Source organism: Theropithecus gelada, chromosome 9, assembly GCF_003255815.1.
Source record: "Theropithecus gelada isolate Dixy chromosome 9, Tgel_1.0, whole genome shotgun sequence".
Classification (NCBI taxonomy): domain Eukaryota; kingdom Metazoa; phylum Chordata; class Mammalia; order Primates; family Cercopithecidae; genus Theropithecus; species Theropithecus gelada.
Genome location: NC_037677.1, coordinates 114,918,512 through 114,932,772, shown reverse-complemented (window position 1 = coordinate 114,932,772; position 14,261 = coordinate 114,918,512). Strand labels below are relative to the sequence as shown.

The window sequence follows — 14,261 nt, the reverse complement described above, 5'->3', positions numbered from 1 at the left end:
GTGATTCTCATGCCTCAGCCTCCCGAGTAGCTGGGATTACAGGCACGTGCCACCATGCCCAGCTCATTTTTGTATTTTTAGTAGAGATGGGGTTTTAGCATGTTGGCCGGGCCGGTCATGAACTCCTGACCTCAAGTGATCCACCTGCCTCGGCCTCCCAAAGTGCTGGGATTACAGGTGTGAGCCACCGTGCCCGGCCCCAGATCATTCTTAAATATACAAACATTAATTCCTTCCTACCCCATGCCTCAGTTCTTCCCCCTCTACTATCTCTTTTCCCATTATGGTTATATTTCCACCATCAGCAATTGTTGTGAGCTGAATGTTTGTGCACCCCTACAATTCCTATCTTAAAGCCATAACCCACAGTGTGGCTGTGTTTGGAGATATGGCCTCTAAGGCAGTAATTAAGGTTAAATAAGGTCAGAAGGGTAGAACCCTGATCCAACAGGATTAGTGTCCTTTTAAGTACAGAGAAGAGACACTCGAGAGCTCTCCGAACAGTGCACACAAAGAAAAGGTGATGGGAGCGTAATAGGGTGAGGGTGGCTGCCTACCAGGCAAGAGAAGAGGCCTCAAACAAAACAAAACAAAACAAACACAACAAAACCTACTTTGATGGCATCTTGATCTTGGACTTCCCAGCATCTAGAATTGTGAGAAATAAATTCCTGTTGCCTCAGCTACCTTGTCTGTAGTATTTTGCTATGACAGCCCGAGCAGATGAAGAGCAATTAAGAGGCCTGATGCAGTTACAACAGCACTCTTAGGCACACCTTTTTGTTAACTGTTTAACTTTTTAAAGATTTGGATTCAAGGAAAATCCTATTGAGAAGCTGAAGAGATTCGGCCAAAAGAGTTTTATACAGATCCTTAACTCATTCAGCCTTGCTTCTACTTTAGAATCAGAGAATGTGAACAGGAAGATGGACTTCAGTGATCCTAACTTGTTGATTCAGGTTTTACTATGATGCTGGGGTTATATAAAACTGCTCTCTAAACTTGGTGCATCTTCTAGAAGATGTTGGCAGTGAGGCGGTGTAGTGGATAGTTAAGTAATAGGCTTAACCATCCGTTGATGCGAAATTGAGATATATTACTGAGTGCAATGCAAAATTTTATACACATTTAGCTTTCTTTGAAGGAAGACATTATTATGTTAACAGCAAAAAACAGCTGAGATTGAAAATTAGTGTGGGCCAGGTAACATGTTAAAGTCTTTATGTGTACAGTAATCTCCCTTATCCACAGAGAATACCTTCCAAGACCCCCCAGTAGATGCCTGAATCCTGGAATAATGGCGAACCCCATATACAGTTTTTCAATCTGATAACCAAGATGGCTACTAAGTGACTAAGAACCTGGTGGCATAACAGCATGCATATATACTAGACAAAGCAATGATTCACACTGCAGGATATTTCATCAGGATACCCAGAATGGGATTGCAATTAAACATTTGAATTGTTTATTTCTGGAATTTTTTACTTAATGTGTTTGGACCTTGGTTGACTCTAGGTAACTGGAATCAGGCTAAGAGAAGCCACACATGAGAGAAGCCTACTGTATTTTCTTTCTTTCTTTTTTGAAACAGGGTCTGGTTCTGTCGCCCAGGCTTTTCTTATATAATCATCACAAAATTAGCAAATAGGTACACTTAATGTTATTCTTATTATAAAACAGATTTCGGAAAATGCAAATATTTCTAAAATAGCACTATTCCCATCCCTATCACATAGGATACTTTATCTTCTTCACAGTGGTTTTCTCGTTTTTGTTTTTTGTTTCTTGTTTCCTCATTTTCTATGTTCTCCAAGTACTCCCTTCAGGGCATAACACAGCGCCTGCCACAAAAAAGAAAAAAGAAGTTCGGTAAACTTTTGGTCCAGTCAGCGCCATCACCAGATGGTAAGCGCCATGAGAGCAGGAGTCTGCCCGTTTTCTGCTAACCAGAGATTGGCATGATGCCTGGTACAAAGTAGACGCCCAATAAATAGGCGAAGAAAGAAAAAAAAAACAAAACAAAAATAAAAAAGGGAAGAGAGGGAGGGGAATGGATGAAATGAATGAAGACGTTTGCAGAAGGGCCTAGAAAGAAAGCACTGCAACATTCTCCCTCCTGGTGGCATCAACTCTTAGTTCAAGGTCTATCTATGTCAGCCCTTTCCTCGCCCAGACGCATTGGCCGACAGCAGAGAATGAAGAAAGGACAAAATCTTTAAAAATGTTCAGAAGAAAGAAAAAACGGCAAGAGAAAAGAGAGAAAAAAAAGCAAGGAACCACCTCCTTCGCACGGACTAAACAGGCACGCCCCACGAGGCCGGTTGCCAAGGCGACCCTAGGGCCAGAACGGCCCCAGCCCATTGGCTGAGACGCAGGAGCCAATGAGAAGGCGCGATGTTGACGGGGTCTTGAGATGGCTGCCGGGCGACCCTTTCCTGACAGGTGAGTACGGCTTATGGAGGGTTGGTTACCCGCCGGCTCGGGCTCCGGCATGATGAGTTGGGAAGGCCTCTTGCCGGCAGCCGAGGGAGGCGGTATGGGCGGCCTCATAGCTCCTCGGCCGAGCCTCCCGGAGCAGGCTAGAAAAGCCCCCGGCCCGGGGCCGCGGAAGCGACGGCGGGGCCACCCTCAGCCTTCCTCGGAAGGGGCGTCGCAGCGGCCTCCCCAGCCTGTTATGAGGGAGGGTTTCTCCGTCCCACTCCAGTCAACGTGAGAGGGGATTGAGGAGGCTTTCGATAGGGGAAACAGGCTCATGTTTACAGTTGCTGTATCCTGGAAAACAGCTCCAGTTAATGGGACTGCCAGCAGGCTAGACATCCTTCGCCGGAAACTGCAGCGCTTAGTTCTGTGCCGGAGAGGGGATTCTGCCTGTTTTGGGATTGGAGTGGGGCATTGCCGCCAGAAAGCCTGCAGAATTCCCGGTTGTGCAGCCAAGCAGGAACAGGTGTACCTTACTAGACCCATCCTCTTGCCATCTTGGACCTTGTAAGTATTCTCACAGCGGAATCGACTTAAAATGAGCCTTGAACTGTTAACTTGGTTTATTGTCTTTCCATGCAGGATCTTGGGTCTGGGAAAATGTTTTTCAGGCCAAGTAAACGAACACTGTCTTTAATTAAAACAGTTGCATACATGCAAAATCTTGCTAAATAAGTAGGTTTTCTGGATTGGCCGATTGTCAACCTAAATTCGCTCTCAGGCCTGTAATTCAGTTGTCCTTTCTGTACCTTTTTTGAGAAAAGGAGCACATTCATTTCATAAAAGTAAATAGGATATTTACGTTAATGTTGATGTTAATATGCTTGAAAATAGTAACCATTTTTAAGTCACCGACACTGATTATAATGTAAATTACAATCTTCAGATTGTTAAATGTGGTGGCTTATAGTTAGTATATAAGTGAAATTAATTTTAGATCAGATGAAGTTCAGGCTTCTGGGATTACTTCTAATCAAATACAAAATATGGGAAATAAGCCATATACGATGAAAATGGAATTTAAATCCTGGAATAGAGACAGAAAACATTTACCCATCGAGGTGCTCAAATAATATCTTTTGAGTTTTGGTTATAAGCAGCTGCCTGGTTGTCCAGAAAATATGACATTATTACTCAAACCTCTGACTGTGACTTTGACTTTGATGTATGTAACTTAGTATAGCATCTTACATAGCTTTCTGTACTCAAAAAGTACAGAAAAATAATTCTTAACCAAATTTAACAAGTCTGTAATTATAGGCTAAGATCGTTCTCAGACCCAGTCTCAAATCCTTGTCCCCGCTTACAACTCTGCCTTGTAAAAGTTCATAATCTAAAGCCATGGGGCTATTTTTGTAAAACAAGTGGATCAGAATGCATTAGGCAAGTCAGTTATCCTATCTGTAAATTGAGGGCGGAGCGGGCAGGGGAGGGGCAGATATAGATAGTAATTCCTAGTGGAAGGTTTGTTGTGAAGATTAATGGTAAACCAAGGCCTGCCACACTGTTTGTATGCCATGTGTAGCAGTGACTTGCTTTGTTTCCCCTTTCTGGTTCTTGTGTTTCCTGTTGTAACTAGGGTTCCTTCCCCTTCTCAGTGTCCTGAAGTGTACAGCATCTCTCCGAAAACATTCTCTTGGCTGAGTTGCTAGGTAGAGGAGAGAAACCTTATCTACTGGGATACTGGGCTCTAATCAGGATTGCAGTCCTGGAGAGAATGGAGTGATACATCCAGGAGTGAGATGACTCTGGGCATTTGGGGCACTTATAATATCAAAATCTTAAAGAGACACTTTAGAGCTATAAGACATCTCAAAGATCATTTGATCAAACCTTTATTTTATAGCTTAAGAATGGAGGCCCAGACAAATGCAGTGACTTTTAATTATGTTGCTCAGGACTAGAAACCATCTTCCAACTTTAAAAACTCTTTTCCCCTGGAATCAGTGCACAGTCTAGAACAGTTTTTATTGTAATTTGATTTCTCCCTGGCTGCTATATTTTGAAAGACTGTGTCTACTAAACCTTATTTATGAATTTTTTTTCTGATAAAAATCAGGCCTACAACTACCATTGAACCTCTGATTATCATGTGGTGAAGAATAGTGCTTCGCTAAATTTGTCTTTTCCTGTAATGGTGAATGGTACTGTCTCACTGAGGGGAAAAATAAAATAGTTTGGGCTTTTTGAAATTAGCTTAGAGACTCCTGTTACTATATTCATACCTAGGTTAGGAACTACTGAACTGTACCCTGTTTTTGAGTCATTGTTATCTGACCAAATATGATAACTAATGACGATGGGTGGTTTTCAAGGGCAAACAGACAGACAAAAAAACCCTAGTTATTCAGACTAGGACAGTATATAAATATTTTCAGTTCGTGGCAAATTGTGTTAGCCCAGGACTAAAGATGTGTTCTGCGTAGTACACACAGAAGGTCTTTGAGGATAATTGTGGGATGGAATAAATCTTAACTCTAGAGGTGGAGGGTGTGTAAAATGAAGAAGGTGATATTCAAAACCATAGAGAGAAAAAGAGTTCTGAGTCATTTACATTTTCCTTGGGGCAAAAATGATTAAATTGAAAATTATTTGGGTTTCAGGGTAAAAAAAACGAAAGCTTATGAATTAATACGTTGGCTGCTACATGGACTTGGCTATAATCTATAGTAAAAAGATTTAAGTTTCTGTTTCTCTGATATTCCACGTCTCTTGAGACTCGCTGAGTGAATTTTCACAGTTAAAGGGTAACTTGGGATTGTCTGCTTTAAAATAAAGAAATACACTCTGAAAGACATGAGTAAGAGACACAGATAATCATCCTCCACAGCAGCCAAAAGAGGAATAACAGGAGGCCTAACATGGTGCCAGTTGGAAACTTTGTGAATGACAACTATATGCTATGAATAGAAAGACTATTTTCAAACATGAGTCCAAAGCAAAAGTCACTAAGCAGCCACTCCATATTGGCTGATCTGTAATTGGGCTGCTGCTCACACAGGCAACTCCATTTTGCAGGCTGCACAGTGAGTGGCAGCAGTTACCCATGTTTATCAGTGACTGCTCAGTCTCCCTTGTGTTTGGTTTTTTGAGAGTCACGGGAAAATGGCACATGATTTTAAAGGTTTTCAAGAGTGGAGTTCACAACCTACCTGATTTGGATTTTGCCTGGATTTAGAGGTGGATTCCACTTTTTTCAAGCTATTTTAATTTTTTTTTCCTTTGGGTACACTCAAGAAATTACCATACCAGGCAGATGCCACATCAGCGGGAGCTAAAAATATATAATTTTGAGAAAATTTAAAAAGCCATAAAAAATGCCTACTTGAAGGCTGATTAGCAACAACAACAGCAAAAATCTTGCCTTCTTCAGGGCAACTGAGACTGTTCCCCAGAGGGAGGTATGTTTGGGTGCCCAGAGCATAGACTATCACCCTGCAGAGATGCTAAAACAGTGGTTTGGTGGGAGACCTGTGTCATTGCCCACTGGAGAGGCACACGCATTTCATGAGCAGTCACATCTGAAGTCCAGGTCAAGGAATACTTGGCTCAAAAATTGAACAGAAACTTGCCATGTGTGTAGATGTCATTTCATGAGGCTAGGGATTTTTGCCTGTTTTATATACTTCTGTCCCCAGAGTCTTGAAGAGTGTCTGGCACACAGATGGGCATGTAAAATATTTTATGGACAGGAAGGGAAACACTTCTAACATAGATTCCAGTGATGCGAAGAAATCCAAACCTGGAATTTGTTACTGTTTTAAGTCCTTAAATGATAATGAGCCTAAAGGTATATTATATGCCGGTGGCCAAATCATACTGGAACTTATTACTGCTTCCTTCCCCTTGCTCTCAGAACAGGAGAAATCTTTTTCGTTAATAGCATGATACCTATTTTTCAATATTGTCATATTTTACATGATGTCTTTTGTGCTCTCAGAGTATCTCAAGAGTACTTCTGTCTCAACTTTAAAAATCCACAGACAGGTTTAGGGATGGATCTGGGTTTTATGGGGCCTGGAGCTCATATAACTTCGGGTCTCTTCCTTTAAAAAAAGAAATGCAAATTCTGAAAGTACAGTACTTTGGAAGGACCTGTGCAAATGAGGAATCTTGGAGCTTAGGTTACCATTATTTTCCTGGTAATTTGCCCTCATTTTATTGCTCCATTCAGAAAACTAAACATTAATATTTGTTATAGACACTTCACCTCAGATTGTGACTATCAAGGAAGGAAATGATGGCATCAATTGCTAAGTGAGTGCACCACAATTATCAGAAACTTCAAAACTATCTTACGAACCCAGTCACTCATAATAGAAATGATAAAAATGTAATACATGGCCATAGAAATAATAATAGCAAAGAGAACTTAACATTTGTTGAGCCCCTAGGACCTCCTAAACACTATGTTGAGGGGCTTATCTCATTTAATCCTCAGAATAACCCTATAAGCAGTATAATTACCCCTGCATTACAGATAAAGAAATCGAAGGTCAGAGATGTTAAATGATTTCCTCATACTACTAGTAGTGGCAGAGTCAAGATTCTAGTTGGAGCAGTTAGATGCCAGAGTCCTTCCTCATAAAAAGCCAACAGAATATTTGGTGAGGATATTTCAGAGAGCCAGCAACTGATGAGACTGGACCAAAGCCACAAAAAGTAAGATCTGATTCTTCGGACCTGGAAGGAGGTCTTGAAAAGATAACATAAATCTGTTATCGCAAAATCCCTGATGTGTTTGTCTCAGAGAGAATGGTGGTGGTTTTTTTTGTTTGTTTGTTTTTTAACTAGGTTAATCACAATATGGGACAGAAAACTGCAAAACAGATTTCCGTCCTTCCATTTTATTCCTTCAGGTTGATAGTAAATCATGAGCAGTACAACTGGCTTCTTTATTTTAAGCATCTTTTGAAGGAACTGGTTTTGACTCAATATATGTGCTAAAATAGACTGTGCCATGGAGATCAATAGTGAATATGTACTTGAGTATTATACTTTTAGCAAATGATAACAATTTTGCTATTTTAAGACGTTTTATTAAACTTAATGGTTCTCTCTACCAATGGACTGTATAGCTAATGCTAAGTATCATCTTGAACTTTACCATTAGTTTCCCAAATATAGTATTGTTACTTTAAAAAGCTGTACATTTTTGTTAAATTGTTAGGATTATATTTCATTTAATATTATTTTAGCAAACAATATTAAACTAAAAAGTAGGATATCCATTTTACTACCATACCTTCCTCCAGCTACTTACATAGCTTAAAAATTTTCCTTTAGTTGCTTTCCTGCTCCTTAGACAATACGCCCTCTGGAAGCTTGGTCCATTAAATATAGGTGAAACATGCAGTTTTATTCTCTAATTGGTATAGCTTCAAATATGGTATTTTAATCCTAAATTGCTTGCAAAGTATGTTGTTAGGTTTTTAACATTCTTGAGCAGTGCATTACTGAATTTCATGTTTTTTTAGACAAAGCTACTCATATATTAGAGAATTAAGGCTCTATTTTCTTTGCCTGTAGGTGTGTGTTGTAACAAACTTGTTTAAACAGCTTTTAAACTTCTAAACTTTTTTTTTTTTTACTTATACAAGTGAAGATTTTAATTATTTTAATATGAGTTCATTCTATACCATTTTAGATGGGGGAAAAAAAAAGTTTAGGTGGACTGTTCCCAAACCATTGTTACAATTATTAGGCACCTGGAATGTCTTCTAATGGTCTTAAAATTATTTCTATGGTTATTCTACATGTGTAAATTAATCTTTTTCCTCATAGAAGAAAAGATGTGGAGTGGGCTGCTACCTCCTGGCCTAAATGAAAGTGATGCTGAGTCAAACTCTGAAGATGAAGCTACGTTGGAGAACTCTGGACTTAACTTACAGGAAGATAAAGAGGATGAGAGCATCAGAAAAACAGAAATCATAGATTTCTCAACAGATGAACCACAAACTGAAACAGAGTCAAATGTAAATGCCTATGAAGAGTGTCCTTCTGGAATTCCCGTAGATATGTGGAATGTAGGTTTTCTCTGAAATGCTCTTGCTACAGCCTGTGCGTGTACACACCCCTCATTGTGTCTCTGCCCTGGTCAGAATGTGCATGTGTTCTTGGGACTTAACAGGGAGGGAGGTGGACTCAGAATGCTTTTACTATTCTCTGAGGCATTGGCCACTTAGATACTTGCTTTTATTTTGTTTTGTTTTTCATAGAAAGACAAAGGAAAAAAAAAAAAAAACCCAAACCACTATGCAGGATTAGCTGTTTGCCTAGCGTGGTACATGAGGAGTTTCTGTCTTTATTTTATCTTTTATTTATCTTTTTTGTTATCTACATGAGCTTCACTCTCAAATTATGAAATGACTTATTTCAAAACAAGTGAATATCAAAACTCAGGTTGTGAGTCTCAGAGAATAGAGCATCTCAAGAACTGACTACCATCATTAAATTGGTATCTTTATACATGCTGAAATATAATTGTTTTATTACTTCATTATTTTTTAAATGCATGTTTTTCTGGAAAGTGTATTTGCTTCTCAATATTTTTTTCTTTTACATAGAAATTTCAAGAACTGCATAAAAAACATACTGAACAGAAAAGCACAACCTCAAGATTCAGAGGGAAAAAAAGAAAACGCTCCAGAAAAGGTGTTTTGTTTTAATTCAGGTTGTTAGTCGTGCTAATGCTAAATTGTGACTGAATTTAACCATTTTTTTAAAATATGGTTTTGAAATTAGTGAAGTTAGGTATTGACACTTTGTGAATTCTTTTCAGATAAATTGAAGAATGAAAAAGAATCTCATAGGTAGGTGGAATTTAAAATAGTTATATATTTTAGGCCATTGTAGAAATTGTTGAACTAATTGTTTCTGATCGTAATCAAACATATATGAACTAGTAATTATAGTATAATTGTAGTAACCAATTAAAAACAGTAAAAGTAAAGACAGTATATATTGTATAAAACAAAACTTACTATCTTCTTTTAGTGAAACATCCTCAAATGAAACCCAATGGAAGGAGCTTACTCAGTATTTTGGAGTCAATGATAGATTTGACCCACCTGTTAAAAGGAAAAAAGTTGAGAAGGTAATATCTTTGTTATTGCATCTTATACCAGCTAGGAGGATACGTTTGTGATTAGCCTTGCCTAAAGTACTTGTTCTCATTAATTCATTCAGTTAAAAAGTTAAGATGCCTACTATGCACCAGAAAAGGTGCTAGATAAGTAAATAGTTACAAATTATTAAAAAACTGCTAAGAGAAAGAACGGGCTGTTGTGAAAACATTAAAATGGGGGCTGTACTTTAGCATGGATGATCAGGGAAAGCCTTTCATAGAAGGTGCCATGTCACTGAGACCTGAAGGATGGAAAAAACTGTTTATATAAAGAATGCTAGCACAGAGGCATGGGTAAAGATCCTACAGAAGAGTCGTCCTGGGACATTCCAGTAATCGTAGGAAGGCCAGCCTGTCTGGAATAGGATCAGTGAGGAGGAGGGTAGCCCACTATATGATTATAGAGGCAGGCAGTCACTGACCAAATTGTGTAGGACCTCAAAGGGCTTAGTAAAAAAATGGGTTTTATTCACAATGCAATTGACAGTCATAAAGGCTTTTAAGTCAAGGGAATGACATGACCTATGTTAAAAAGATTTGTATGACTGTTACCTGGTGAACTGATTGTGAGGCAGCAAAAACAGATGAGAACAGAACAGTTAAGAGACTTCTAGGCATAAAATGATGATGGATTGAGCCAGAATGGTTCTGCTGAAGAAGGAAAAAAGTGGATGGATTTGAGGCATATTGTATAAGTAAAATTGATGATACTTGCCTCTGGATTGCTTGCGAGGTGATAGGGAGGGTTTGAGGCATGTGGAAGGAAAGAGGACCATTCAAAGCTTTAGCTTAAGCAGTGGTGTGAATAGTGATGTTACAAAGAGAAATTTGGGGAGGGGAAAGGATTGAGAGTGGGACTTAGCCAAAGTTCAGCTTGGGACTTGAGTGTTACTGGAAAGCAGGAGCAGAGTAGATGGTTAGTATAGTGAGGTAGGGGCTCAGAGGAGAGCCTGACCTTTAGATGCACATTTGTAGTTGTCAGTCTCTAGACATACTAATACTTAGTAGAGGCTTGTGTGAATGAGTAACTCACTTATTCACACAGGTAAATGTTGGAGCATGAAAATCAAGTGCTGAGTGCTAGAGCTGGAGGCACAGGGGGCTAGTTGATGCCCAAGTATATTGTATCCTGTGTGTAATAGACAGATGCCTCTTTCATGGATCATTGCTGTAGACTAGTGTGTGTACCTGGAGACCTTTGTCACTTTCTGATCCATCTGTATTTCTTCCAAAGTACCTCTGATTTTAAATCCATCATTGCATGGTACTGTGTCATTGAGGGTGCACACATTAAGGAACTGTCAAAACAGAATTTTGCTGTGAATTTTTTGATTCCAACTTTGCAAAAGTTTCTTATCATCCAAAAACAGTCCCTGGAACATTGGGGAATTGGAACCAGAATCTCTTTCTGCCTCAACTAATTATTGGTCCTGAGCAATCTCATTTTTACAAATGTTCAAGCAGGTGCAGAAATGCTAAATTTCTTGCAAAGAAAAATCACTGGTACAGTTGAAACTAAAAACCAGGTTTCATGACAGCAGTCTCAGTTTCCTAGGCTCAATGCAGAAGGGGTGATAACTGTTTGCAAGTGTAATTGCCATTCTCTTGTGATGCTGGTGGGCCGCACAGTGGCTGTGTGACGGGAGATGCTCTTGACTGTACCAAATGTGTTCTAAGGCATTAGGGAGGAGGACCATGCTGGCAGCCCGGGTCCGGGTGTTATCTCTGGCAGACCTGCCATAGAGTTCCAGCTGCTGGATGAATTGTTCTTTTGAGGGAAGGAATGGTCAAATATTGGTTCTATTAGGAAATATTTTTTTAAATTTTACTTGTGAATTAGATGGTCTTTGAGTTTCACTTGTTTACCATGTTTGTTAGGTTTTCTCATAACTATATTGACATTAGAATGTCTAAATTGCTTCTTAGTGAAGTTAAAGCCATGAAATGAACTTCCTAGCTACTCTAAAAAGTAGAAACTTAGACATGATTTTTTTTTACAGTCTATCTTTATTAAAATTTTATTATCCTACATATAAATTGTACCTTCTTGATACTGGCTAGATGCCAGGCTTACTCTTATTCATTGTCTAGGATTTGGAATTTGTATGGAGTTGCTTTAATACAGGTTACTAGGATTCTTTGCACAAAATTAAACAACTCAATTTTAGGAACCAATGTTCTATTTCACATTATGCATTAAATGTGTTCTAGAAGGAAATTATAACCCAAACACTATTTTGAAAATGAGGTCTCTGTGTAAGGGAGACTGCTATAAGTCCTTTTGCAATTGCCCATTGATCTGTTTTATATGTTTGGGTTTTCTTAACTTTAGATATTCATCCTTGTGATGATATTCATCTTAACAGTAGATACTCGTCCACATAAATTACATCTAGCTAAGGAAGTTATGGTGGTTTTCTAAACAAGGAGCCTGAGCTAACCAGGCTTCTATCTGTCTAGGATTTTCCCCGCATTTAATATTCCACAAATAAACCCAAGCATAAGAGGAAAGGAAGGACTTAGTGAAGCCAGATTCTTTCATATTCTCTTGGTGGTTCAGTATAATTGCATGCCAGCAGGTTCCCACTCATTCTTTGGTTTGGGATCGTTGGTTTAAATGGCACTCCTTTGGCTGTCCTGCTAAAGTTTCTACTGCAAATCCAACAGAGTAAATAAACTTTAAAGAATGTCCACATTGGAGATGCTGAGATAAAAATTAAATAAATGTAAATCCAGCACATAGTAGCGACTGCTCATGAAATCTAGAGATGATCATGAAAATCTGTGATGCAGTTAGAACAAAACTAGCATGAATTTCCATCCACTATTTTATTTCTCTGGAGCAGAGGGCTGATTTGTTACCATATCTGAGAGAACCTTTTTATTTTGTATTTACTCAACCCTCTAGAATGGTAAAACAAAACAAACTTCTTAATCTGTGTCTATCGTGCAGTCTTTTTTTCCTCCCCATTTTTCTTTTTTGGAACACTGCCAAGCTGAAACTGTTGCTCAACCAAGAATGTCTGTTTACAGCACTGCTGTCACCTGCCTCTCAGACAATGCAGAGGCTTGTATTTTTTAAACATAATCTCCCTAATATCCAAAGCTGTTTTAAAGTGTTCTTTGTATTAAATACAGCTATAATTGTGTTTCTGGCAGCAGTTCTGGGACTTACTAGTAATTCTGTAATCATAGCATAATTATTTTGAATCTGTGGGAATTTCTTTAGAATAAATTTCACTCATTAATTTCACTATAAATGTCTCAAGTATTCTTTAGTTGAATCAGTTTGATTAGTCAGCAGTCATTATTGAAGTAGTTTTATGTATACCTAATGGATACTTTTTGGCATGAAAAACCAGAGGTACTTTATTAAATGTTAGAGTAATTGTACAATGTCTTTGATGAATTTTTCAAGTTTTTTATGAGAGGAAACTGCTATTGTGTAGTGTAGCTTTTTCGAACTTGTTTTTTTTATTTTTTAAGCAGAGTGCTTTTTCCAAACAGACTCTTAACATGGTTCTCCAATACATAGATCAGTTAAAAATCTGGCTTCCTTGGGTGGGTGGAGGGAGGAGGTATAGGAGAGGGAGGTTTAGGGGTGTGATGAGAGAGGTATGGGGAGTGTTGAGGTGATATCATGAAGATCTCCTGGTATCAGTTACAAACCATTGCCTCTTGGTTCCTATGTGATTCCTGTGGGGTGGGTTGATAGGTCCAGTGTTATTCTCATACGGATAAAGAAACCGAAGCTCAGCATAATTTGCCTAAGAAAACAAACCAGGTAAGAAGTGAAATGAGACTTTAAACCCAAGTCATTTGGTCCCAAATGTAGCTTTTTCTGAATGGGGTTTTTATTTACCTGACTCATATGATTTTTTTTTTTTTTTTTTTTTTTGAGACAGAGTCTTGTTCTGTTGCCTGGGCTGGAATGCAGTGGTGCGATCTCAGCTCACTGCATCCTCCTCTTCGCGGGTTTAAATGATTCTCCTACCTCGGCCTCCTGTAGCTGGGACTACAGGTGTATGCCACCACACCCAGCTAATTTTTGTATTTTTAGTAGAGATGGGGATTCGCCATATTGGCCACGCTGGTCTTGAACTCGTGACCTCGCCATATTGGCCACGCTGGTCTTGAACTCGTGACCTCGTGATCCTCCTGCCTTGGCCTCCCAAAGTGCTGGGATTATAGTCATGAGCCATCGCACCCAGCTGACTCAAGTGATTTTAAGTAGGTATGATTATATATATATGTAAAGTTAACAAAATTATAAATAAATACATGATTTACATTTACGTATGAAAGTACCTCTTCCCTCTCCCCCACTGCCCTTCTTTATGAAGAGATTGCCTTATTTTTTCTTAGATATTTAGGTTCAGTAATGCAAACTTCAATGGATAATTCATTTGTGTTAAGCTTTAAAAATTGAATATATTAACCGAATAAATATTTAGTAGCAGAATTTTCATATAAATATATTGTGGTATAGTTTGACTTTAAAAGCTTTAACCATATATAAAAAGTTATTCTACATATGCACATATAGATGTTAGCCCACAACGTTAAACCAAGTACCCACACATTTCTTAGATATTTGTAGTCCTATCTTCTTGACACTTATGGTAAAACTTTATTAATTGGCAATTGTTGCCTT

The 14,261-nt window shown here is 38.6% G+C and overlaps 1 protein-coding gene across 3 annotated transcripts in view; it reads left to right on the top strand.

The window, feature by feature from the left end:
* Window positions 1-2,362: 2,362 nt before the first annotated feature.
* The window catches only part of FAM204A (family with sequence similarity 204 member A), a 33,702-nt gene continuing 21,803 nt past the window's right edge, over window positions 2,363-14,261 (top strand). The window contains exons 1-7 of one of the 3 annotated variants that reach the window (XM_025397585.1): window positions 2,390-2,445; window positions 2,787-2,988; window positions 7,276-7,454; window positions 8,266-8,507; window positions 9,048-9,135; window positions 9,263-9,293; window positions 9,478-9,577. In XM_025397585.1, the coding sequence (XP_025253370.1) occupies window positions 7,442-7,454; window positions 8,266-8,507; window positions 9,048-9,135; window positions 9,263-9,293; window positions 9,478-9,577 (474 nt within the window). In that variant the 5' untranslated portion in view covers window positions 2,390-2,445; window positions 2,787-2,988; window positions 7,276-7,441. Of the gene's footprint in view, window positions 2,446-2,786; window positions 2,989-7,275; window positions 7,455-8,265; window positions 8,508-9,047; window positions 9,136-9,262; window positions 9,294-9,477; window positions 9,578-14,261 lie in introns of all 3 variants that reach the window. The other 2 variants (XM_025397586.1, XM_025397587.1) reach the window with 2 other exon arrangements.